Source organism: Amphiura filiformis, chromosome 5 (genome assembly GCF_039555335.1).
Source record: "Amphiura filiformis chromosome 5, Afil_fr2py, whole genome shotgun sequence".
NCBI lineage: Eukaryota > Metazoa > Echinodermata > Ophiuroidea > Amphilepidida > Amphiuridae > Amphiura > Amphiura filiformis.
The window spans coordinates 21939782-21967635 of record NC_092632.1 but is presented as its reverse complement, the minus strand read 5'-3'; the positions used below and the strand labels follow the sequence as shown (position 1 = coordinate 21967635).

At 36.3% G+C, this 27854-nt stretch overlaps 1 protein-coding gene across 1 annotated transcript; it reads left to right on the top strand.

Moving 5' to 3' along the window:
- Positions 1 to 209: 209 nt before the first annotated feature.
- Positions 210 to 26829, top strand: LOC140152798 (WD repeat and HMG-box DNA-binding protein 1-like). The gene is made up of 23 exons (XM_072175297.1): positions 210 to 426; positions 5651 to 5861; positions 6965 to 7116; positions 7564 to 7675; positions 8118 to 8171; positions 8688 to 8734; positions 9470 to 9518; positions 9918 to 10117; positions 10532 to 10676; positions 11174 to 11414; positions 12329 to 12501; positions 13663 to 13850; positions 15457 to 15538; positions 15985 to 16150; positions 17603 to 17720; positions 19897 to 20002; positions 20692 to 21000; positions 21381 to 21598; positions 22969 to 23147; positions 23632 to 23796; positions 24359 to 24569; positions 25023 to 25158; positions 26285 to 26829. Exons 2-23 carry the CDS (start codon positions 5673 to 5675, stop codon positions 26540 to 26542), a joined length of 3498 nt encoding a protein of 1165 aa, XP_072031398.1. The 5' UTR covers positions 210 to 426; positions 5651 to 5672; the 3' UTR covers positions 26543 to 26829.
- The last annotated feature ends 1025 nt before the right edge of the window (positions 26830 to 27854 follow it).

The following is a 27854-nucleotide window of genomic DNA, read 5'->3' as shown; positions in this document are numbered from 1 at the left end:
TGACCTCAAAATCGGAAATCGGAAGTGATGACGTCACTAAATTAATTAACCTATTTTCAAGGCCAGGTACTTTTTGCACTGCGCCTGCGCGCGAAATTATCAATAGAATGTGAAATTTGCGGAGCTTAGGCTACATAATTTGCCATAAAAAGCAATAAAATGTAATAACACTGCCAATAGAATATCTAAAGAAGATTGGAAGAGTTGTAATGTGTGGCTAAAGTTGTAAAAAACATGTCAGAATCTCTGAGGTCACTGATAGAGTATTTGCGCATGAGTGGTGACATTCCGCGGGAAATGTTGATCAAAACAAGAAGTGAAACAGTCATGACAGCGTAAAACTCCGGGGCAAAATTGCATGAAAGTAGAGTGTTTGAGAGGTTAGAGTAAAGCGGAATCTTGTACAATTATAGTATATTAATAAAGGTAAGGGCTGTGTGCTTTTGATTCAAATCAAAAGTTGAATTTCGTGGGAAAATTATGATTCAAACGTCGAAGGCTAAAAAAAGCTTAAAAATTACCTGGACTGGTTCATGCATTACATTGCAATTTGCATGCATAAAGAAATAAAGGGTAATGCATTATCCTTTACACGAAAATAATGTGTCCGACCAAGGCAGTAAAAACGTAAATAATGGGCGAGGCGCAGCCGAACCCATTATTTAAACGTTTTTACTGCCGAGGACACATTTATTTCTATTCTATTACCACAAAATTTAAAGAGAAAATATCACATTTTTTGCCTAAATATTTCAAGTTCTTTAAATCAAGGTGGAGCTCCTACGCGTAGCCAAAGCGTAAGTGATAGCGAGTATTGCAGACCGCGTAACTAAGCGTGATGCTTCGCGTAGAATGCGTAACAACGCAAATATACTGCATCGCGCTTTGCAGTGCGCTGTGATGCGAGAAGAACATAAAGTTCGTTGCCCTTGACACTTTATCTCTAATTAATGGTCTGTCACGTGACGCGTTTCAACAAATCACAGTGCGCGATTTTGAATAATGGGTCGTGGGGGTAATAGAATAATGATTAATGGTTGATGGGTTGCACGGATGTAGTCCGAATAATCAGACCCAGAACAAAATATTAATTTCTGACATGATCCTGTTCTGGGTCTGAACTGTTTTCATTCGAAATCTTGATGGCAAATCGGACAAAAGAAGCACATGGTCCTACTTCACAGTTTTTTAATCCCCTATTCATGACAGTTGCGTGAATCACTCTATCACTTGAATTGTGGACCATCCTTTTGATACTTAAGTATTCATGGTATTTGGACAAGCGGAACAGTTTTGGCAGACCCTTTGTCTACCTCTCTGTTTGTAAACAAACGAGGTGGTCAAAATCGTCCTCCTCGCCGAATACGAAAGTCATCGTAGTACGCCACTAGCACGGATGATCAAAATGAATTTTATTTTGCATTCATGGACCACAGTCCACAGGTCCTTAAAAAATGCTTGCTAACCAGGACATGCTACACTACATTATATAATGATATTATAGTTCCAGTATTAAGGCTGAGTAAAAAAAGAAGCATGTTTTATTTAATTGTTATAGGGTCCCTTCCCGCTTCCTTTTTTTTTGGAAGTCACTCAAATATAAACTTTATTTTCTAAATTTTCAGGTTAATGGAGATGTTTGAGAAGTTCTACATTTTGCTTGAGAAGTCAAGCCAAAAATTTGCTCACCGATAGCTGCACATTCTAGGCTAGCATGCTAGAGCTAGAGACCATTGCATTCAAAATCTAGTCGGATTTGCATATTTGCTCAAGTCAAGAATAAGCCCTTTCGCAATTTTGGAAAATTGCAACTGCGCATGCTCAGACATCGTCACACACTTCTTTGACGCGAGATAAACATGTACATGGATCGAATCCATGGGTTCCTACAGTCACCCATGGAAAACGGTACTGAAAACCAGGACACCATGTTAATATGGGCCATGAGTTAGTTTGTTTACATTGCAGTAATTCCCCTCAGAATAGTCAATACAGATTCCAAGCAGATAAAACTTACCGTACCGTACCTCAAATCAGTTTTAGTTGCCCTTAAGGGGGTACTACACCCCTGGCCAATTTTGTGCCTATTTTTGCATTTTTCTCAACAATTATAGCGCATTGGGGACAAGTAAGATATGCATATTATAGGGCAAGGACTACAACTACTGCACTGGAAATTTTATTTCAGCACAGACAACAGTTGTGGAGTTACAGTCAAAAATGAGGAAAACCAATGTTTGATCAATAAATCAATAACTACTTGCTTTGAGTTGCTGAATTTTCAGTGCAGTAGTTGTAGTCCTTGCCCCTATAGTATACATATTTTACTTGTCACTAATGTGCTATATTTTTTTAGAAAAATGCAAAAATGGGCACAAAATTGGCCAAGGGTGTAGTACCCCCTTAATAACTCCAAATTGTCATGACATTGAAATTTATTTGCTCAATTTCATACCAAAATCAAGGAAGACATGGTTTTGTTAAATTGCAAAATACATGTAACATAGAAATCACACAGGGTTTAATATATCTGGTTACTGCAGTAGGTCATGTGAGGTAATCAATATTGGAACTTGAATGGCGTGACTCAGACAGTGACTTTCTGCTCATTGTAAGACAGATAGTGTTGTAAACTTGATTGCATAACATTACAATTACCAACTGATATCCTTTGTATTTGAGTTGTCATTTGATGGTATTAGAACTGTCATAATGGATGTAAACATTAAAAAATATCAACAAACATGCTGCTGCCTGTGTGTGTGTGTCTGAGGGTCGATGACCGGGCCGATGACACACATTCGATGGGTGTAATAAACACGAGGAGGCTGCAGTGTGTTTGCAATGGTGGCGAACTTTGCACTTCTTTCAAAAACATTTTTGTAAAACATTTTTTATTCATTCCTACATACTGTAAAACCCCGTCTACAAGCATATAGTGTGCTTCTGATGAAAGCTACATTAATCCAGCCGACATTATGGAGTTTGAGCAAATAAATTACGGATCCAAGCATATACAAACAAGTATTATTTTAAGACCGACCTATTGTATTGGTATATTATTAAATGCTTGCTTCGAATTAATTAAGCTTTTATAAAAGACACTATATATATGCTAATTATGCTTGTAGACAGGGTTTTACGGTATGTTAATATTTCCTGTGAAATACAAATATTGTGAAGGAATGAAGACCAAACTGTCAGCAAAATTCCAGTACAAAACGTTTTTATACAAAGGTCAAAGTTCACCCCATTGAGAATGTACAGTAACCTCATCGTGTTTATCTCCAATTTTATCGGCAAATATTACCCATAATGCACCATGATCTGGAATTGCGAAGGGGCTTATGACACTGTCTGACTGTAAAGCAATTGATGGAAGTTCAGAAGTAAATAGCTGATCTTACTCGAGAACTCTACCGCCTCTAGCTTCTAATTTGCACATGATAGTTGCGCATTCGATAGTAGAGTGCTTTGCTATCGTGTTTTCGGTCGGACAGCGGTGACTGGTGCAATTTTTTGCACAGGACCGTTATTCTGTTAATGTTGACATTTGGATAAAAGTTATTTTGGTGAGTCAACTGTATGATCTTTTGAGCAAGATTTGCCTAATTTAGACAGTCTAAAATTTTGCTGAAGTGTAATTTTAGCAACATTTTTAATGCAATCGCCTGTCGTGATCAGCTGTGTTTACTTCTGAACTGTTAAAAGACCATTGCTTTACACGGTGTCATGCTTCAGCAAATTCGACTAGATTTTGTATGCAAATAATGCAATGGTCTCTAGTCTAGAATGTGAAACTATCCAGTACCGTAGCGTCATAGGGGTACGGGGGGAGGCACGTGCCCCAAATTGATAGCAAAATTTAGAAAATCCCTTAGGAAAATTGCCAAAAAATAGCTTGTTCCCCCAGCCCCCCAATCAGACCTGGTGCCTCCTTTTTTCAAGGTATTGTAGTGATATGGGCCAATAGATGTTTGCTCCATCCCCCAAAAAATAAAGCCCCTCTTTCAAAAACCTAGATGCTAAACATGTATTTTTTTTATTTGACTTTTAACTAAATAAGCCCTTTGGCAATTTCAGACCGAAGTGCATTGTGGGAAATATCCATGAGAGAAAAGAGAGATAAACATCTCAATCTTCTCCATTGACGAAGGCACAAAGCGTGTGACGAACCTCGCCTGAAAGGGATTTCCCGATGATTTTGTTTTTCCGCTTTAGCTCATCAATACTTTCCTTGTCTAACTACAAGTGTTCAGAAGACATCAAGACCCAAAATTATGAAAAACACACTAAGTGTTTTTTACAAAGTTCAAAGTTCACCCTCATTGAAATACTGTGGCAGTGTTTATCTCCAATTAATTCCGAGCATATTACCCACAATGCCCTTTAATCTGAAATTGCAAAAGGGCTTATTGTAATTGTCACTTGGCTGAATACTGAAGAATCTATCTGGGTTTCATGAGGAAAAATCTCTACGCATGTCCCAAATCCATTTGGCAGACAGCGTACATGTCTTTTCTTGTGAGACCTTTGGTCGAGTACTCAAGCTCGGTATGATGTGGTCTTGTTTCGTATTTGCTTACCAGACATAGTTATGAGTACTATACTGGTTAAGGATGTGTGGGGTCTTTGGGTGGGGTTACATGGATCAGCAGTTAACCAATCGTGTATGAAAAATCTGATTAGAAAAATCATTTAAACAATTTTTTAAAAAACTTTTGGAGTGTCCCTGGACCTAGAGCTAAATGCTAGGATCATTAATGGTTGACACTAAAAAAAAGAAGAAGAAATATAGGTCCTAGTGTTTTTATATGCAAAGTTATAATTTGTTTTTATCCAATTGAAGGAAAACTCATTAGAATCCTTGTATGTTCAGCAGAAATAAAATGTGATGTATCAGAAATCATTGCTTGTTGAATATGATTGAATTTTAGTTATAATTACATTTGAGTATGTAGGCATGGTGTCACTTACCCCACCCTCTTGAATCCATGTCTAGTCCCCCACTCCTAAACCCCCAATTAAAACGGTAAAGATTGCCCTAGGCAGTGGGTAGTGCCGTACTATTACGCTGACTTTCGTATTCGGCGAGGAGGACGATTTCGACCTCCTGGTTTGTTTACAAACAGAGAGGTACAGACAAAAAACCGTTCCGCTTGTCCAAACACTCAAGTATCAGAAGGATGGTCCACAATAGCGTGATTCACGTAACATGAATAGGGATTAAAAAGCTGTCATGTAGAACCATGTGCTTCTATTGTCCAATTTGCCATCAAGATTTCATATGGAAACAGTTCAGACCCAGTACAGGATCATGTCAGAAATTAATATTTTGTTCTGGGTCTGATTATTCGGACTAGGCAGTAGTGGGTCCAGACAAATGACTGTATAAAACTATATTTTTGGTTCTCGTGCCAGTTTGCATCATTTTCTGGATTTGGTCCATTTTTTGTCTTCAATTTACAAGTATAACTTTTTGATTTTATAGTTCTGGCATCCAGCATAAGCATTTTGTTCCACTTCATAAAGCAACACGAATTGCTTAATCAAAGTTTTAGTAGCATTCTAAATCTTGGGGCATTTTCAGCTAGATGACATTAAGAGACTAGTGGACTGAAATGTTTTTTTTTTTGTGTTTTTTTTCCAGATAACTGGACCAAATTGCTACCATGCCTGTCATTACTGAACCATTGAGAGCTGACCATAGTACTGGTCATACTGATCTGTGCTATGAGGATGATGGCAAGCATATCTTGACCTGTGGCACTGATGGAGACATCAGGATATGGAAAGACATGGTGGATGATGATCCTGAGAGTATCAAAGTTGGAGAGGTTGCACATGCACTGGCATTTAAGGTGAGTCTACAGCCTTTTGCAAAGATCCTTTGCGCAGTTTTTACACCCCCCCCCACTTTATACACTCGCGTAAATTCATGCCTGTGACCAGCGATTGATCGGAATGAGGTGCTAATGTGATGATGACGTGATTCAATTAGCCAATCAGAACCCGCCTTTATGTTACAGTTTACGCCATAAACTGCCAAAATAAAAACTGCAAAGGAATTTGCAAAAGGTAATAAGGTACAGTTTTTTTTATATTTCAATGTTAAGCTTAAGTACATACAAATCATCAGTTTAGTTGTTAACATGAAGCAAGCATGAGATAGGCAGATTTTTATTAATGGTTTTTGTCTAGAACAAGTGATTATTGCTGTTTTGTTTTGTTCACCTGAATTTATTAAACTGCTGTCATAATAGCCAAGGAAAAAAACAAGGGTTACTCCATTAATATTTTGTAGAATTCCTTTTACAAATTAACCATACTGCTAACCATCCAGTGACCAGTGTGTATTGTATTCGCATACATACACAATGGTTAACGCTAAAAGGGAACCTTGCAACAGAAAATAAACTTTTATCAGGCAAATATTGGTTTGAAATATTGAGATTGAGGGCGGTATTTCATTTTCCAACACATGCTCACAACAGGGGGAAAAACGGGGAAAAGAATAAAACTAAATTACTATAGAGGGCAGTCTTAACTGATTTTTAACTGACATTTGTGGTGTAATGCTGTGAGTTTGGTTAACAGGATACATTTCTAGCTTATGTGTAATACTAATAATGAAAGGAAAAATAATTAACCAAAATGTTGAATGCATTTTAAAACCCAGCTCCTGAAACTTAATGAAACATATGAATGCCACAAATTCCCAACCTTGAACCTTCCCTTGAGTATGAATTGCATCCAATTTCTATTTAGCTTTAACTGTAGGCTGTGTAGCCTGTACAGTAGTACAAAAATGGTAATTGGAAAAAACAAAATTGGTATTTAGTGCAAAACAAAAAACTTGCCTTGTTCAATCATGTCACAAACATGTCCATCAAGTACTTGATGTCAAATTTTGTGCTGCATGCGACAACAATTGTCTATTAAGTCTCTTCATTATACTTCCCAGAATGGTAGACTGTATACAGCATCTGACTCTAATACTGTACAAGCTCATACCTACCCAGAAGGAGGACCAGATGGCATTCTCACCAGGTTTACTGCACCTGCTACACATTTCTGTATCAGTGAAGATGGTACTAAAATGGCTGCTGGATCAAGGTAGGTTTAGTGAAGCACCACAGGTTTGTCACTACATGTGAAAGTTGGGTGGGGAGGGGAGTCAGTCCCTTGCAGTCCCTTACTAAGTTTTTGCTAAGATTAGATACTATGAAAAGAAGTGTCGTTTAAGTCTACAAAATCAGGGGTAGCGCTAGGTTTTCAAACAAGGGGTCAAAAATTGTGCATTTTTTAAATTATGGATCCAAAACAATAGATATAAGGGGTTAAAATGACCCTTTAGCTAGTAGCAACCTCTAAATGGTAATTCTGTGCACCAAAAGCTAAAGGAATGTGCTTATGGCCCCATGGCGCAAATTAGCGCTACCCATGGTCTACATCTGACAAGAGAGAATCTTGTTTTGAATTGTCAGAGTTGAGTATGGTATCTGAAGCTTAATGGAAGCCCTTTTTAACAGAATTCTTGTGATATTATGCGTTGATTTTCAGTGATTTCACCATCAATGTTGTGGACATTGAGGATACCAATAATGTGAGCAAATTCAAGGGACATACTGCTCCAATACTCAGTGTTGCTTTGGATCCTCAACTTGAGTATCTGGTAAGTAGCAAAACTTTATTCTGTGTATTTTGTTTGTTCGTAAGCTTGTCTACTCATTCATTCTGTTGGTTGGGCTGAAAAGGGGAAAACCCCAATGTGCACATGTGTAGTCTTGCTGCATCCCATTTGACCTGCTGGTTGCCTTGTGTGCATCTGAAATTGTGTACACAGGGGACATCATACAACTGTTAAAATTATTTAAGGCACCATGACAATAATGTCAAAATAAATTAACCCACTCTCAGTCCCTTTATCTTTCAATTTCTTCTGTTGCTATGTGGCCATAATGTCAATGTGTGAAGTCTTTCCTGTTTTTATTTCAATGTTTCATAACATCTTTCAAATATGAGAGCAGTTTATTCACATAATATGTAAATATAGCAATATCAACAACCTTGGTAACAACAAATGAATTTGATGTGTTATATCTATTCCTGTACAGGCCTCTGCTGGATGTGATGGAGCCCTCAAAGTTTGGGAACTAGCAGAAAGTGATGTAGGTATCTCTTCAAACAGTCTCAGACTTAAACAAGTATCAATTTGCTATCAAACTCGCCATGGGATATGAAATGTAGTCAAAATGGGCATGTGTAAAATGGCAGTAGAACGTAGTGACTCATAAGTGTGTGGGTTCAAGCCTTGGTGCAGCTATGCATGTTAGACATGTAAAAACCTCAAAGAGATTTGCTCCTCTCCACTAAGTGTATTTATAAATGGCTTATTCTTGGAAGGTAAACAGACCTGTCCAGAGCAGCTTCCATACAGCATAAAATGACACAGGAGTCTTGCTTCCGAGAGATGGACACACTGGGATCACTGAATGTGTCTCACTCAATTTGCCTTTTGTACAAAATTGATATATTTTGTGAAGATAATTTTTGACAGATTGCCAGGCAAGAACCTGATCTCAAGGAATAAAATGTGACATAAACTCTACATATATAGTATAGTATAATCAGAGTATAATCAGTTGAAATCCTATTTATATGATATTTGTTTTGTCCTCTCCCAGGTATGGTTAAAATCTATATCGGTGATTCCCAAGTGTAGTGATGTAAGGTAAGAGAATGACGCACAAATATTTAGTAAAGGAGTTCTTGCTAAGAAGTTATCACAAAGATAACAACATTGTCCTCAATAGCTTAAGCATTTCTTTACTTAGGAAAGCAATATTTCTTTTCCAAATGGCACATTCTATAGGAAGGAACTATCCCGATTCTTCACTTTCTCAGACCTGATCACAGAGCTAGAGATCAAGGGATTTCCTTAAAAATAACAATATCACTTGAACTAAATAATAATATTAATACATGCATAAATTTAGACTGTGCTTAAAGTTTTTGATTTAGTTTATTTCGGATTGAGAGCGCTCCATAATGGAAAGCCACACTTTTGATAGTTAAGCAAATGGCACTTTCAGAAGAAAATGTAGTAGCCAAGTGTTATATGTGACACGATCAAGGGGAATGAGTCGGATGTCACTAACATTGATTTTGAGATATTGGCAAAGAAAGTGTTAAAACTCTTTTGTTTTCTATTGTTTTCAGTGATTGATAAAGTGACATAATTTTGCAAAGAAAAGTTGTATCAACTTGGGGTTTTCAGTTTCTGAAAGCTCTAAAGGTCTTCTTTATACACATGTAAAACTCATTTTCGACCAGGGTCGACATGTGACTCATTCCCCTTGATCATGTCATGTGTATTTCATTGTTCTTGGACAAATGTTTACTATATTAGTGATCTATGGATTGCTATATTAATAACAATCATTTCAATTAAATATTTATTTTTCAGCTTATCTAAAACCCTTTGTAGAATTGCCTGGCAACCCAAAACTGGCAAGGTAGGTCAAATTTTCCTTTTCATGTAGTCATTGCATTTTTATCACATGTTAGGACCTTCTACATGGCACATGTAAAAGTACTGCTTTGATGGAGGTTTATCAATCACATCAGCTCAGTTCAGTTAGTAAAATGATAAGCTGTAGGAGTAAGCACCTTAATGCTTGTATGCCTGTGCATGTGTTCAACCTCATAGACTTTGCTCTCATGGAGAGGACAAAGCTAGATTAAATTCTTAAGCCAATTATGTTCTTTTTACCCCCTGTTTTCAATTTTTGAACAAATGATGTACGACTTGAGTTTCAATCTTTCAGTTTTTGCCCTGCTTCAACTAGCATTTCAAAATATACTTGCTTTTTCCACCTGTATAATTGTCTTGTATCGTTTGCTACTTCATACAGCTGTTAGCAGTCCCTCTAGAAAAGGAAGTACAAGTTTTTGAAAGAGACAACTTTGATGTTACATTTACGCTAACACCACCAGAAGAAGTCAGCGGTGTAGGCTCCGTCGCAGCCTGGTCACCATGCGGCAAATTCTTGGCAACGTCACATAATAGCGTCATCTGTGTGTGGGATATAGCCACCAAGAAATGCATAGAACAGTAAGTTGAAGAATGTGATGTAAGAAAGTGACATATTATTACTAATGTATGTATATTGTAATATAAAAACGTAATCCATCCTTCGCAATACAGCATATTATAAATTTTCAAGTGTTGAATGTAAATCTACAAACTCTCCCAAAGAAATGTCAGTAGTTTAGTGATCTTATGGCTATTCAACATTTTAGTGCTTTTCAAGTGTGTGAAAAGACTGGCAACAACATGGGTTTCATCTTATCTTGTCATTATTTGTGTGTGATTACAACAGGGTGTCATCCAATTGATACAGAAGTTTTAGGATTAAGTTTTTGTTTTGTATGGTTGTAGTTGCCAGTAATGATGTTCATTATATAAAATATCTGCCAGATATGAAACCTGTAAACGTATTATTGCTTGTTATTTTGTGTTTTATAGAATAAAGCACTGCAAGGGGCAAACATTTTGTGGACTTGCATGGCATCCTAGAGGCAATAATGAGATTGCTTATACTGATATCATGGGTCATGTTGGCACCACTGAGAACCCTATACCAGATGGCTACAAAGCAGCAGACACAAAGGTAGGTCTTGGCTGTAAGAATGAGATTCAATGCTTAAATATCATAGCCATGTTGAAAACATATACCATATGGTTAATAAGCATAGATATCATGGGTCTTGTTGGGACCACTTAGAACTGTACACCATAGATCTATTCATTTTGGTAGATTTTAAATAAAACTATTTTGCAAAGACCTTTTGAACTGGCCGACTGGTTGTGCTTATTATCTTGTAAGAACTAGATCATGTCTGCATCATGTTATGCAATGCAGCTTGTACAGCAAATGAGGTGCTGATGTGATGATGGTGTGATTTAATCAGCCAATCAGAACTCCACTTCCTGTTTACGCTGATGCCAAAGTGGGCTAAATATGAAGGATCTTTGCAAAATGCTGTAGATTGCTTGCAGCCATTTCAAATTCCAAACTTTGTCTGCAATCCTTCAATTATACTTGTGATTACATAGTTATTTCCAGAAATGTCATTTCTCTTTGTGTCATTTCTACAATTTTTTCAGACCGAAACCAAACCAGCATTACAAGTCAATCCAGCTGACCTCTTTGATGACTATGCAGAAGATGACGGTGACCTTTTAGATGCAGTGACCCAAGCTGAAGGTCAAAGTTCAAATAGAGCAGGCAATGATGATGGGGATGATATGGATGATGATGATATGGATGATGATGATATGGATGATGACATGTTGATTCCAACACAACACAGAAGGATCATGCAGTTACAAGATGAAAACTCTAATGGTAAGATTGGGAACAAACCAAAAGATTAAGTTAAATCAAAATCATGATTTATACCAACACAGATGAACTTTCATGAAACCAAAAGATTGATCAAGTCTTATGTATCTATGCTAGAAATTTCAATTGAATGAACACGGCTTTCAACAACTTTATGTGATCCAACCACAATTGTATATCGCACATTTCAAACTACAACGAGAATGCACCACCTATACAATAATTCAAATACTAACAAATCACAAGACAGTTGGCAAGGTAGGATTCATGTCACGCACGCAGAGTCCCACACGCTAGCATACATCACACAGTGTACGTGAAAAATTGTCATATGTCGGGCTATGTTCATTCTATTGAAATTTGTAGTGTAATGTTGTAACAAAGCTGTTCACCTCCCTCCCCTTGTGAAATAAAGTTGGATGTGGGTCAAAATACAAGAAACATAAACTTGTCAAAATCTCTCTTTCCCTGACCTATAGTTGTTTGATTGTCCTCGAACCGAATGACCCTACTTCTTGAGCTGACCCAGCTTTTTACTTTTATTTACCATTATATTGCCACATTATAAATTATAATATAAGACCAATAGAGGACAGCCAAACAACTTGAGTTTTTTGCCTAATAAAAGTGTAGGGTTTTCAGAGCTACCAAGTAATACTGATTTTCAGTATTTTGTAGTGATTTTATTAAAGCATACTGAAAATATTAAAGAATACTATTAATACTTTTATACATGAAAGTGTGACAATACCGATATTCAGTCCTCAGAATACCAAGAAGTCTTTTAGAAGATTGACAGCTCTTCCTTATAATATAGTTGACATTCTGCATCCAATGTTGACACATCTCCTCTTTTACAACAATATGCTAGGGAATTGACTTATTTCTTGGCTTCACTTATTTTTATTCAAATATAGATGGCAGTTCCAAAGCAGGTGATGGAGGTGGTGATGATGGTGCTAGTAGCCTAGGTGGTCTAGATGATGTGTTACGACCACCACAACCAGTATACCAAGGACCAAAATTTGCCAAGCTTCAGCCAGCATTCATTGCAGGGTCTACACCAGCACATCTATCAAGCAGATTTATGGTATGTGTACTTGATCCCCATGCATTGGATAATACATTTTGTACTTATTACAGTGATGGAGCCACTGTGTAACATGAAATATATAACTTACTTATTAGAGACCAATTCTGAATTACAAGCCCCAAAGATTTTAAGGGGACCCTTAATGCACTTGTAACATGATGTTGGGTCACAAACTTGACCACATCGCACAACTTAATTCCATTCTTGATATCAATGGCTCAGGGGCAGAAAGACGCATCTCCATTAGCTGTTGTGTGTATTTCTGTATGGTTGTCTGTGATATGCATGAGATCATTAATGCACAAGATACAAGATACAAGATATTTTTATTTTCCCATAATTCACATGAAATCACACAGTATATATTTTAAAAAACAAAGGCAATATCAAACAAACGAATTATGGAGGGGATGACCAGAAGGCCAGTAAGGCCAGAGGAAGTCACCCCCCTTAACAAAGAAATGTTACCATCAAAAAAAGTAAAAAACAAAACAAAGCATAACAAACAAACGAGAAACACAATGCTCAAGAATTAATCATATTTTGAGATCAAGTCACGTTTATATATCTGACGGAAATGTTTCAATGAATTTGCCGTTTATATTGAATTTGGCAATGAATTCCATAATATTGGACCAGCAGTACGAATGGCATGGTCAGTAAATGTTTTGTTGTTCTTCATTAAGTTGAATTTATCTGCGTTTCTCGTTTGGTAATTATGAATATTGGAGCGTAGTGTAAAGAAGCCATCAAATACGCCGGTAATTCATTATTACTGTACTTGTACATAAATACCCCCAATTCAAGTTTGTAGGTGTCTGCAAGAGTTAAAATATTGTATTTGGCAAATAAGGGAGCAGTGTGGCTTCTATAATGACTATTTGCTATTTGCTATGCATGCACAATGCATGTCCTTTACAAGTACATGCTCCTTGGGAGAGGAGAGAGGGTGAACTCATGCATATCACATGCAATCACACACAGTTAATGTAGATACATCTTTCTGCTGTTGAGCCAACAATTTATTAATTAATTAATATCCTTATTGTAGATCTGCTACATATTACTTGTATCTTTATTTTGAGTTGCATCTTATCAATATTCAGTATAAGAAATGTTTTTCTGATTAATGACAAATTTGTATTTGCTTTTTCATAGAAATGGAATGCCTTTGGAATAGTAAGATGCTACAATGACAATGACGATGAGTCTTCAATTGATGTTGAGTTTCATGACACATCTATTCATCATGCATTGCATTTTGATAACCCATTGGGTCACACTATGGCAGATCTATCCAATGAGGCTGTAGTATTAGCATGTGAGGGTATGGATGATAGCCCAAGGTAAGATTGTTATGCAAATTCAGTTAAAGCTTAAAATTTCACAGAAGAATATATATCCAATATTTAGTTTTACTTGACTACCTTAGATTAAATAAGTATACTTGATTTCACCGTGAGTTTGATCGTGACATAGTTGCTTTCATGCAGTTGCGGTAGTAAGCTTGTGTACATTCTCTGTTGGAATAGGTTAGTAGTTAGCGAGATATTGTAACTAGCGAAGTATGGATCTATGTCACTACCCAGTGTTCGATTTTCATCTATTTTTTTGTGTAGCAAAAATTGCTACTCGCTTTCAGATTTGAGTAGCAATTCCAAAATTTTGAGTAGCAGTTTGTTTTCACCATATTTTATCGATTTTTTTGTATTTTCTTATCTTCTCACAGATTACTCAATCCCAGTACTCAATGCTTAAAAAAATGTTATGCAACTGCAGTGTTGCAGACCGAATGTGGTTCAAAATTCGGCACCTAAACTTCCTAAGCTGATTATCGTGTGCCCTTTCTAAACGCAAATTTTCCTTCAGTAATCAAGAGAAGTCCTACATTTTTGAGTAGAGGAAACTCACTAATTTATTAGCTGAAGCATTAAAATAATGTGAGGAATCTGAAATCCTAAAAATCTTGTATAATTTTGGAAGATTGTCACCAAGGACACACGATATTTCCATCTCACCACTGAACTATACACCATATAAACAGTGCTACTTCTATGACGTCATAAAATTAATATGCACGTTTTTAGTTATCTGGTAATACATGGAAGTTTGTAACACAACACGTCATGGAAATAAATTTGCATACAAGGGAGGATACTGTATTTAGTTTAATGGCGTAAACATCACGATTTTAGGGACTTTTGAGTCATATTTTTGTGGATTATTTTCTTGGAAATAGAATTTATGGAAACATTTTTGACTTCGACAAATGGCAACTTGCAAATGATGGTATATCAGCGTGGTTCACGATCGCAAGTAGGCATTTTTCCCCAATTTTTGGGCTCGCATTTTTTGCTACTGGTCTGTGTAGTTGAGTAGCAGTTTGTAAAAAATGACTCGCATTTTGCGATGCGAATCCAGGTAAATCGAACATTGTCACTACCACACTCAAGGTGAAACAAAGTACAGAGAGTGTCATTGGTGAACTCTTGCTTTTGCCTCTGATTATGTAACAATTGTTGGTGGTGGTAGCAGGACACATCTGACTATTAAAGTTCTGCTGCCACTGAAATAGGCCAGAAAAATGGTCATCTGCATTCACATTTGTGACATGATCTGGTCCATAGGGGCCAAAGGCGGCAAATTTGAAACTGAGATAAAGGTAAAAATATGGAGTAAAAAACAATAAAATACATAAGGAAATAGACATCAAAAAACTTTAGAACCAAATATGGTAGCCCTTTGGTGATTTCAGTAAATGATAGTCTATTGTATGCGTAATGTAATAATTACAGTAACTCGGTTTTCAAAAATGCCTCCTATGGCCCCCAAGGACCAGATCATGTCACATTTAAAGTTGATCCTTGAAGCAAATACCACTTTTCCATAACCAGCAGTTTTCACTGATCTATTGGTCTTCTTTGTCCATCTTATTTTTGGTACTTTGTTTAGCCAACTGATGTGTTACCACTTTGCATCATGGGATACCAAAAAGGAATGGACAACAGTTATGCCTAAAGGAGAGAACATCAAGGTAGGAACAGTTTATCACAATTTTGTCCTTTCTGACATTTGCACAGCTAAACCCATCTATAGTTTTATGATTTGAAACTACCTGGTCAACTTTAAACACAAGTGATATTCTTACTTTATTTTTTAATGAAATTTGAATCTTAATTCCCGAAATTGTTGTGCAATATTTGTTGAAAACATAAATAAACAACAAAGTTCATAAATCCCTATGACCGGTATAAGTGAGTCATTTTGGCTATATGTTAATCATTTGAATTTCACCATAATTGTGCACTGAAAGTGATTTAAACTAGAATATTGCCAACTTTAACCTGATTGTGTGACCATGTAGTGACTGCCACCCAGGTTATGTCATGGTACCTGTACAGTTTCCAAAGATTTTATCTCCAGAATGAAAATGAATAATTGATCATGCAATGAATAGGCTCATCTTATTACTTGTTATAGGCATTGACAGCAGGCAGTGGATGGGTTGCTGTAGCTACAGACAAGAGATTGGTACGGTTATTTACAGTGAGTGGAGTACAGAAAGAGATGTTTGCTCTGCCTGGTCCTGTGGTGTGTATGGCAGCACATGGTAAACAACTCATGGTCATCTACCATGCTGGCACAGGTAGGTGGAGATGAGAGGAGAGGGAAAATAACAGGGAAGTAGATGGATAGAGATGCAATGGAAAAGTAAGAAATGGTGAGGGGACATATGTGACTTAATCTGATTCCATCAGGCAAAAGAATATGTTATTAACATCAACTTTTCCTGTAAACATGTATGCTATTATATTGCTGAAATTCTTATGTCACTAGCATAGTGTAACAAAGTCGCATTTTGGCCTTTTTCAGTCGTTTTGGAAAATAATTCAATCTTTTGTGTTATGCTGGCTAGATTGGACAGCCATACACCAGTTGTTTCCGATGCAGTTCATACAGCTATATTATTATATTCATTTTTAAATCAAGCAATTAAATAGATCTAATTTGGGAGATCAGTGTTGACACTCCCGGAATAGTTGTTTACTACATTAGGCTATCATGTACATGTGTGCCTTAGCGCAAGTTTGTTGCAGCGGAAATGTTTGCGGCAAATGCTGAGTCAAAATTTAAGCCGAGGACTAATCTAAATTGCAGAGGACGATGTTTAAACTGCATTTTGAATTTGCAGAAGATAGGACAGTAAGGTCTGACTTTTTAGGCAGGAAGATTTTGGGTTCAAGTTGGGTGTGATTGTAGTGATGTGGTCGACATGCCTTATGTCGACATAATGTCGACGTCGGCACGTATGCCGACATGTCGACATCAAAAAATCATGTCGACAAAATTTTTTTTTTTTTTTTTTTTTTTTTTTTTTCAAAAAATATATTTTTTGGCCAGAAAAGCAAGTTATAGGCCCAAACTGACTTGTTATTCAAGGTTGGAAACCAGAGAAATACTGCTACTAAAAAAAAAAAAAAATGCCAATTTTTTTACAAAGTTGGATGAACTTGTACATTTTGATTACCTTTGCTTCTATTGAACAGTCAGGGACACATTGAATTAGTATGCATTGCTAGCTGTTCAATAGAAACAAAAGTAATTAAAATGTACAACTTTTTCTAACTTTGTAAAAAAAAATTGGCATTTTTTTTTTTTGAGTAGCAGTATTTCTCTGGTTTCCAACCTTGAATAACAAGTCAGTTTGGGCCTATAACTTGATTTTCTGGCCAAAAAATATTTTTGAAAATTAAAAAAAAAAAATTTTTTAAATTTTTTTTTTTACAATTTTTTTTTATGTCGACACACTGTCGACGTCGGTATACGAATTATATCGACATGTCGACAATAAAAAACGGTGCCGACCACATCACTATGTGATTGTCTATGTGTGTTTTGACCCGGCTGGTGTTGAGTGCAAGACCAGATGGGCGAGTAATGTGCCGCATCTATGGTAGTATAACCTGAGCTTGATAATCCGAACTCAATCAAGACTGCACATCTTACAAAAACATTGATGCAGTTCAAGCCAGGTAGCGGCCACACCCGGCCATGGTTTTCAATCTCATACTCAAGCTCTGTTTGGATTTTATTACAGGATTTCCAGGAGACCAGTATTTTGGAGTGAAATTAATCAATGTAGTCGGCAAAAAGAGACATGTGATGTCTGATCAAGGATTGCCAATTAGTCCAAAGTCAACACTGACATGGATCGGGTAAGAGACTGCCTTATTTCTCTGAAATGTAAACAAAATGCACATAAAACAATGGGGAAATATGTATTAGTTTAAACATGTGTATTTTGTAGCAGACTGAATTGAAATCATTGAGATGTTGTTATCTTGAATTAGCATTTTAGTTGCAACATTTTTTAACCCATTGCTTACACTTGAAAAATTGTTAAATCGGTAAGTAAAATGAACCGCTGGTATTTTACCGAATAATTTTCAGTAAAAATACTGTAATTTAAAATTCAGTAAAATAAAGGACACCAAAGGACAAAATATTTTTGAGATGTCTTTAAAAATGTTTTGCTTGGAATACATATTATACTAAATAAGATTGACCGCTAATAGTTCTCAAAACAGGATGCATGGTTAGAAAATCAAAAGATTACCTTCAGACAATGCTGTTTTGCTTGGAATACATATTATACTAAATAAGATTGACCGCTAATAGTTCTCAAAACAGGATGCATGGTTAGAAAATCAAAAGATTACCTTCAGACAATGCTGTTTTGCTTGGAATACATATTATACTAAATAAGATTGACCGCTAATAGTTCTCAAAACAGGATGCATGGTTAGAAAATCAAAAGATTACCTTCAGACAATGCTGTTTTGCTTGGAATACATATTATACTAAATAAGATTGACCGCTAATAGTTCTCAAAACAGGATGCATGGTTAGAAAATCAAAAGATTACCTTCAGACAATGCTGTTTTGCTTGGAATACATATTATACTAAATAAGATTGACGCTAATAGTTCTCAAAACAGGATGCATGGTTAGAAAATCAAAAGATTACCTTCAGACAATGCTGTTTTGCTTGGAATACATATTATACTAAATAAGATTGACCGCTAATAGTTCTCAAAACAGGATGCATGGTTAGAAAATCAAAAGATTACCTTCAGACAATGCTGTTTTGCTTGGAATACATATTATACTAAATAAGATTGACCGCTAATAGTTCTCAAAACAGGATGCATGGTTAGAAAATCAAAAGATTACCTTCAGACAATGCTGTTTTGCTTGGAATACATATTATACTAAATGAGATTGACCGCTAATAGTTCTCAAAACAGGATGCATGGTTAGAAAATCAAAAGATTACCTTCAGACAATGCTGTTTTGCTTGGAATACATATTATACTAAATGAGATTGATCGCTAATAGTTCTCAAAAACAGGATGCATGGTTAGAAAATCAAAAGATTACCTTCAGACAATGCTGTTTTGCTTGGAATACATATTATACTAAATAAGATTGACCGCTAATAGTTCTCAAAACAGGATGCATGGTTAGAAAATCAAAAGATTACCTTCAGACAATGCTGTTTTGCTTGGAATACATATTATACTAAATGAGATTGATCGCTAATAGTTCTCAAAAACAGGATGCATGGTTAGAAAATCAAAAGATTACCTTCAGACAATGCTGTTTTGCTTGGAATACATATTATACTAAATGAGATTGATCGCTAATAGTTCTCAAAAACAGGATGCATGGTTAGAAAATCAAAAGATTACCTTCAGACAATGCTGTTTTGCTTGGAATACATATTATACTAAATGAGATTGATCGCTAATAGTTCTCAAAAACAGGATGCATGGTTAGAAAATCAAAAGATTACCTTCAGACAATGCTGTTTTACTTGGAATACATATTACACTAAATGAGATTGATCGCTACTAGTATTCAGAATATCTAAATATAGTACCTTTTGTTTTGATCAAAATTAATAGTTTGCAATGTAATATGGGAGACCAAATGGATCAAAAAGGTCTCAAAAAGAGAAAGGTCTGAAAAACAAAACAAAGGTCTCAAAATCAAAAACATGATCCATGGTTAGAAAACCAAAAGGTTTCAGGAAAAGGTCTAGTACTATTATTCATCAACAAAGGGGTTTAAGTGCATTTTACATTTTAGACTGTGGTTTACATAAAACACAGGTCACACCAAGTATTGTTAAAATCTGAGAGGTTAAAAATGATGCAACATTGGGCAAGTTTTGAGTTGTGCAAAAATAATAACATATGGTAATGACCTGCACGATGCTATAATTTCTATTTCTGCTTCTAGACCCTTCATATGGTTTCACTCTGCTAGAGCATTCATTAGTGTATGTCCATTTAGTGTTTCCATTTGTATTGTGTTTATCTTAATTAGGTTTTCTGTGGAGGGTACACCTGTTACCGTGGATACAGAGGGTGTTGTAAGACTTCTCAATAGGTCTCTGATGTCATGGACACAAGTAGCACACACAAGAGCTCATGTAAGTAAATCATATTGAAAACAACTGCCATTTAAAGATTGCTATATGTCCCGAGTTTCGTACGGGTTACAACGAGACAAATAAGCAGTAAGTTCCTTGTCCAGGGGAATTTCAAGCTAACTCAATTGTTTCCACGAGAGCTTACTAGGCACCACCAGGGTTCGAACCCGCAACCTCTCGCACCATAGTTGAACACCTTATCGATTGAGCTAACTTGACTGCTTATACAAACGAGTACTATCGTAAGACCAATCTATTGTATTGGCATACTTACGGCTGCTTCGTATTAATTAAGCTTTTATCAAAAAAACTCTATATGCTTGTAGATGAAGTTTTAAGGTATATCCTATTTCAAGTTGATTGATTCCACGTAAGGGATCAGAGAAATAAGCGTATTTGGAAAATGTTAGGATTTGGCAGTCATAAATGCCCAAATTGGACATGGATATTTGAAATGTTGCATAAATACTCATGGGTTTTCATAATGGATAAACAAATCGGGCAACGTACCTTGGTACAATGAAAAAAAACCCAGATATGCTGTAGGGATTGCTCAGCTAATAGGAAAAAAAGATATTTTGTTTGTTGGTGATTACAAACAAATTGTCAAGCTGTTGATTGTACACAGAACCAAATTGTTTATTTGTTATTAATTTTGTGCTCATAATCATTTGTTTCTGCTTGTATAGGCCAAAGGAAGGTCTGACCATTACTGGGTGACAGGGGTTAACGAGAGTGCTAAGCAACTACGATGTATTCCATGTAAAGGTTCCTCCTTCCCACCAACACTACCTAGACCTGCTCCCATTGTACTGCCATTTGAACTGCCTTTCTGTGAGATGGAAACAGAGAAGGGTAAATTAGAGGAAGCTTACTGGAAGACAGACCTACTAAACCAACATTGTGAGCATGCAGCATCACTTGGGTATGAGGTGGATGATATGAATAAAGCACAAGCTGAGAGACAGAAACAAGATAGTATCATGAAACTCTTTGCGGTAAGTTTAAATTGAAAAGTCTACTGGAGCTATGATTTGAAACTTAAATGTGTATTAATAAAAAACAGAAATAGACTAACTTTTAATTGTGAACATTTTGAGCAGTTTAAAGGTTCAACAATTTTGATACAACAGCATGCTTTGGGGAATCAATTATCAGTGTAATCCTGGAGTAAGATGTTTAAAGTTGTGCTAAAGCACAAAGTTTGACCTTCCATTGTGCTTGCAAGCACCTGAACGAAACTCGTCTATTATGCTGAAAAACTGCAGGGTTTGCCATTACTCTTGCACAGTGGGCTAGTGTAGACATCCAACAAATTGTATACATGTATCCAGAAATACACAACATGTTAAATATGTGACTTAATATTTTTTTACAGCTTGCATGTAAGACAGATCGTGAGTATCGTGCATCTGAGATATGTCGTCTGATGACATCGGAGCATGCTGTAGGGTTAGCCATCAAGTATGCGAGTCGCTCAAGACGTTTACAGCTGGCAACTCGGCTCAGTAAGCTTGCGCAGGAAATGATGGAGGCAGAGGAAGAGGAGGAGGAGGAAGAAGAGATAGAGACTTACTCTAGTGAAACAACTTTTGGGTACGATATTGAATAAAACATATAAGTTGACTTTAGTCAACTCTTTGAACATTTCATAAAAAGAGTAGCTTCCAGAGAAGTTTGGACCTTTCTTGCTATGATCAATACACATGCCCTGTTAATGAGCAACATAAGCTGGGTTTTTGTGTTCCCTTCATGAGCGCCAAATGACACATGGACGCATAATCGGCCAATCAGATCACTAGTCTGTTACAATCAGGGGTGTGAGAGTTCAGTTTTTAAGCTGATTTCAGCTTTTGGCGTTTTTACCCACATCTTACGCTGTTTTTCAGCTTTTTAGTAATTTTCCTCCTTTTTTTTGTCCGAGGCATCGCACGCCGCTGTACAATTGATGGATGATTGAAAAACTATGTTTATTATGTGCACATTCACCATGGACAAGAAAGGTCTTTTCTTCTTTGAAAGCTAGTGTACAATGTTCTTGATTATTTCCCATGAGTGTGTGTTGTTCTTGTTCTCTATGTAATTTGATGTGGTATTAATGTACATTAAGCACTCCATGCACAGATGTTTGTAAAGCTTTAAAATTCCAGTTAATCTTTTGATTTAGGAATGCCAGAGGTATACTATTTTGGAGCCCATCATAAACAATCCAATTTGAATTGATTTGAGCATCATACACAGACTAGTTCCAGCAGTTCCCAAACTTTTGTAAAGGGAACCCAATTTTTGCCTGAATTATTTGTCGTAACCCACAAACTATTATAGTGGTATAAACCCAAAAGTATCCAGGGGTGGAGGATGAGTGAGACCAAAGTTTTGAGTTATCCAGCTTACTGTGAACTTTGTAGTACAAAGTTTACGTTTACAAGTGCACACAATTTGCAGTTTTCAAAAGGCGCTTACTGATAAATCGTGTGTAGCACATGAAAATTTGAATTAAGGTATACGATGCAGCTTTAGAAAACGTGATTTATAGTTGTGGTTGTTTAAGTTTTGTTGATATTTATGTTTATGATGCTAGCTCTTTCGTAAGGATTTTTGTTCATGACCATTTTTCAAATCCACAGTTTGGGATCACTGAACTAGTCCAACCTCTCTGGGTTTCATCATGAAGGACAAACAAAATCTGTGGCATCTGGGGTTGATGCTTTGTGCGTGTTAAAAAACACAACGTATAAAGAGTGTGGTGCAGCAGTTGGCTTGCCAAAGAAGCATTTACATATGCATTACACTGAAATATTTATTCTCATACCTCCAGTTTCCGAGGTCTATTTACTTTGTATTTCTGAGTTGACGGACTATATTAAAGATGATGTCAATGTTGGGAATTTGATACTTAATACTAAAGTGCATTACATAATGTAAATAAACTAATTGAGGAATTTTATTTTGCTTTCCTGAAACAGTTACAACAGACCAAAATTAAGGCAACAGCAAGAAGAGGAAGAGGAAGATGAGCAGGAAGAGGAGGATGCGGAACAGGTGGAGGTTGAAGAGGATGAAGACATGGAAGATGAAGATGACCTACCTGATATGCAATCATCTAAGAGGAGAAATCCATTTGTTACATTGAAACCAAAACCTGGTAAGTCTATTCTGTAAAATGTGCCATTTTTGGGAAATATAATGGCTGTGTTATAAAGAATCAAAACAGTTATATTTGTTTTCTATATACCATAAAAACTAATTTACAGTATTACTGTCCTATTATAGGCTTTCTAATACAACATAATATATGTATGCTAGTCAACGAAAAACCAGACCCTGTTCTATTGGTGGACCCCCATTGGACGGACTTTCCTAGTAGACTTGGTCGTTGGTGATTTTTTTTTTTTTCTGGAATAGGCTAAATGACCCATAAAAATCAACGAAAGGTTGAAAAATCTGCAAAAAATATCTGATATAACGGCTGTTTTTACTTGCATACAGCTAAAAATAAAATCCCAAACCGCAAAATCTGGGACGATCTAGCCTGTAGAACTTTTTTTTTTTTATCGCCTTATGAATCAACTTTTTCCATTAAAAATTTGTGCTACATAATTTGATCAACTTGCTTATTTCCACTGCAGACCCTATTCCTAAATCCATACTACCAAATAGCCAACCAACCAGGAGGAATCCCTTCAAGAAATCATCCGAGTCAGCAGACTCCATAACATCTCCACCAGCTTCAGGCAAAGGATCCAAAGTATTTGATAACTTGAAGAAGATATCGCCAGGTGCTAAGAAAGCTGGTAAGATGAATAGGATTGCTGTATATTATTTGCTTTGGTCTTTTAGAAAGCCCAAGCAACCAATATTGAAAACATGTTTGGTTTGAGTGAATACTATATTTGACCCTATGTTTGGTGTACTTGTAAATACTACATGTAAGACCGTGCAATAGACCTTTTCAAATCAACATCGGAAACGCTTGGAAAACCAGGTCGCATGCACCAGTGGGTACACAGAACAATAAGAGTACGCGGGTTTCCTTATGTTTGCGTAAATTCACATGAGTGTTGCCAGTGACGCACATTATGCAAAGCGCAAGTAGCATAAATACTGCTTACAAACTGGGTGATCATAAACAAATGGTAGGCTGTCTTTGGAAAATTTCAATTTACAAGGTCTAAAGAGATAAGAAGTTCCAGAGAATTGGTTTAACTGATGTAACATGACCCAGTGGTATTTCTGGTTTGGACAAGTGTGTGACTTGTCTAATGTGTGTTATAGGGATGAGAGAAGTTAGTATCAGAATATTTTTATACTAGTAATTTTAATAACATCTTTTGTTATGATACACTCTTGTTTCAGTTGATAAATCATCCAGTATAAAACCATCCAATGTATCTGTTGGCAAGAAGGGCAAACAACAGGCAACATTGTTTGGGTCAAAGGGCAAACAACAGTCCTTATTAAATGGCCATGCAGATAAGGAGATCCCGAAATCTAAACCCATAGAGAATGGCCATGCAGAGAAAGAAGTTGTCAAACCAAAACAAGATGGAGGAGAAGTAAATAAGAAGTAAGTTGAGTTGAAATTTTGTCATTAGTCAAAATCATGAAATGTTGAAATTAACCAGTCAAAGAGGAAGTGAGAATCTTTTGTTCATAAAATTGGGAGACAAGGTCGACTTGATAAAGTGTAGTTAGATGCCAGCATTCAAATTTGGCTTATATTGACTGTGGCACAATCTTGATTTAACTTGTAGAACCAGAAGCCAAATTCAGGTTTGTTGATCTATCTCTTGGTCTGAGATTTCCCACCTTTTTCCTGTCTCTTGCTTTTATGTTTACATATGGTCCATGCATCATTCATCAGTGATAATTACATGTTTTAAAAGAGAAATGAGTGATGATGGCAATATATGTGAAATTGAGTAATTCCAAGATTTATCAGACTAATAACTAGATATATAGTTGTGTTGTTGCATGTCATATTTCACCCATGCCTGTCTTTATTTTGGTTGAATTTTAGACCACCTTCTGCATTCCAATTCTGGTTGAGCAAGAACAGATCCATGTTGCAAGAAGAGAACCCGGAATTAGATGATGGTGATATTGTTAAAGCAGCCGCACAGAAATGGAGGACTGTATCTGCTGAAGATAAAAAGGTATAGAATAAATGCATGGTTTGAAACCTATTCACCCCTTGCATGGTTCTGTCATATTGGGTAGAGCTTCAAACTGGTAACAGACATGAAGGAAAGAATAACGTCACTTTACACAATGTTATATGACTGGTTTAATTCCCATTTATGCATGCTGCCAGATCGAGGCTCTACCTTCAAACGTGATGACCATGCAAGCAGTCAATACTCTTTGGCTTAATAGCTTAAACAAAGTTTGTTCAGGGGAGCATGGAACACTTGATGGGGTATTTGAATTTCAACTTCATTGGTAACATGCATAGATTAAGATTATTGCTCTCCTAATGGTATGCTTAGAATTGGGTATAATTGCAGCATGAGTGGTCTGACTTTCAGAGGGATATTACACCTTTGTCAATTAAAAAGATTTGTCTCTACCCATACTGTTTTTGTATTTGCAAACTACACTACTAGATGCCTATTGTTGCCACCCAAAGGTACACTATTGCCTAGCTACTTCATTGGTACTCTGTGAAATCACACATACATCAGGCCATTCCATCTAAAATCCACACTACCCCTGTGGAAGATTTTTGAAATATTTTCCACGGGGGGAGTATGAATTTTAAATGGAATGAGCATATTAGGCAGCTCCATTTGATATAAATTTCATACACCTTCTGAGAAAGTATCAACCTGAATCTTCAACAGAGTAAGGATGAGTTTCAAATGAGTATTCATTCCATCTGAAATGTATTCTTCCCCTATGGAAGATATAGGGGTAGTGTGGATTATAAATGGAATAGCCCATTGCACACCTGTACTGAATCGGTACTGTACTGGTACTCTAGAGTATCCACACATAGTACCTATGGGGTGGCAGTAATAGGAATCCCAACATATGGATCATGAAAACATTTTGAATAGGGGTCACAGGTGATTTGACTTTTGTTGAAAGCAATTTTGGGTATTACCTTATCTTTCAAATAAGCATACTCTGAGTTAGCCTAGTATTGCAACTTGCAGAACAACATTGTTGTCATCCCTCAATGAAGTTTTGACAGTATGCCTAAATGAAGGATAGACCCATTTGGGAGGGAGATATCTGATGAATGCAGCTTTAACGTGAACTGATTCTTTTGCTTTACAGGATTGGAGTGAACAAGCCAAGCAATCGGTAGAAGTTGCAGAAAATGATGAGATAGAATCTTCGAGTCAAGAGGGAAAGAAACGAAAACGTGACGAAGATGATGAGGACGATGAAAACAGAACCACAGGACTAGAAAAGAGGCCTAAATCTCAGGAATCAAAAACCAAAAACAATGAGGAGGATGCAATGAAAAAGAAACCATTAGCCTCAGCAACAAATGCAAAATTAGCTGGGTTTGCTTTTAGCAAAAAAGATTAACTCTTTTGTGAACTTGAAATTCGTATATTTATTAAGTGTGAAAAAAACCCTTTTATAACAGAAAGGATGAACAATTCTTGCATCACTTGAAAAATCAAGTTTCAATTTTCCCACATGGCTGGGATGAAAACAAAATCACTAATAAGAAAAACAGCAAATTCTGTTTTGCTATTATAGTTTATTATAGTTGTATATGTGACACGATATGATCCAATCAGACCAAAGTTGCAATTTTGAAAATTATTACCATTACTTACTTGCTCAGTACCTAACTAGTGTTTAAGCTTACTGATGTTGAAATCTTTAAGTCCCTGGCATGCTTGCTTGAAATGTTACAAACTTTTCATATGTCATTTGTATGTTTTTGCCTATAGCCAGGGGCGGAGCTACGTCATGCCGGTAAAAACAATCAAATCCTGGTGAAAACAATATGCGCAAATCAATTATAAAGGCCATTGCACATTATGTGTGTGACGCCTACGCTGAGTGCTTGCATTTAATGTTTTTATTTTGACTCGCTTGTTGCTAGGGAATTTAGCTCAATTTGTTGCTCAGCACCCGGATGTCCACGCCCAGGTGCCCACCTATATCTGAATTCATTATTGTCAACTTTGGTCCATTTGGATCAGATTGTGTCTATATTATATTGAAAAGTGATTACAAATTATTTTAGAGATGATGGTGGGCACTCAAGTATCTGAGATAACCTAGCTGCACCATCAGAGAATTTCAAACATACTTGTGTCAGAAAACAACATTGTGAACAAGGTTTGCAACACACTTTTACTCATTTGCAAAGTCCTGCAGGAAGTTGCTTATAAAATAAGTGCATTTGAATATATCTTTTTTGTTAACCACCTGTAACATGACATGAAGTCAGTCAAGAGTCAGTTGTGGAAAGTTTACATCAATCAAAAAGTCTCCAAGATAATCTGTTCACTTGAAAGCATGTATTTTGAATCCTTTCAAATGGCATCATTGTTTATTAGCATATTGCTAGTATGATACTTGAGAGTATCCTTGGATAATTTAATGAAACAAACCAAAAGGTTGTGAAGCCCAATGGATGAAACTAGTTCCATTTTATACTCTTAAAAATTGATATAATTGTAACACAACCAGTTCCGTTTATAGAGTTTGTTCCCATATCTAATAAAACGTAGTGTGATTTTCATGTGCTTTAATTTTAATTGACTTTGCCAAACTGCAAAAACAAATTCGGCTATCAACTATAGCATTTTGACCAAATGCCTCATATTTTAATTTAGTGGCATTTTTCAAACTGTATACTTTATTTTAATACACCACGTAT

What these genes read in the sequence shown, in the direction of transcription:
- LOC140152798 (XM_072175297.1), top strand. Translation starts at nt 5,673, where the DNA reads ATGCCTGTCATTACTGAACCATTGAGAGCTGACCATAGTACTGGTCAT. An exon ending in TACATTGAAACCAAAACCTG is followed by an intron (nt 23,148 to 23,631) that starts GTAAGTCTATTC and finishes TTTCCACTGCAG; the next exon opens with ACCCTATTCCTAAATCCATA. An exon ending in GGAGGAGAAGTAAATAAGAA is followed by an intron (nt 24,570 to 25,022) that starts GTAAGTTGAGTT and finishes GTTGAATTTTAG; the next exon opens with ACCACCTTCTGCATTCCAAT.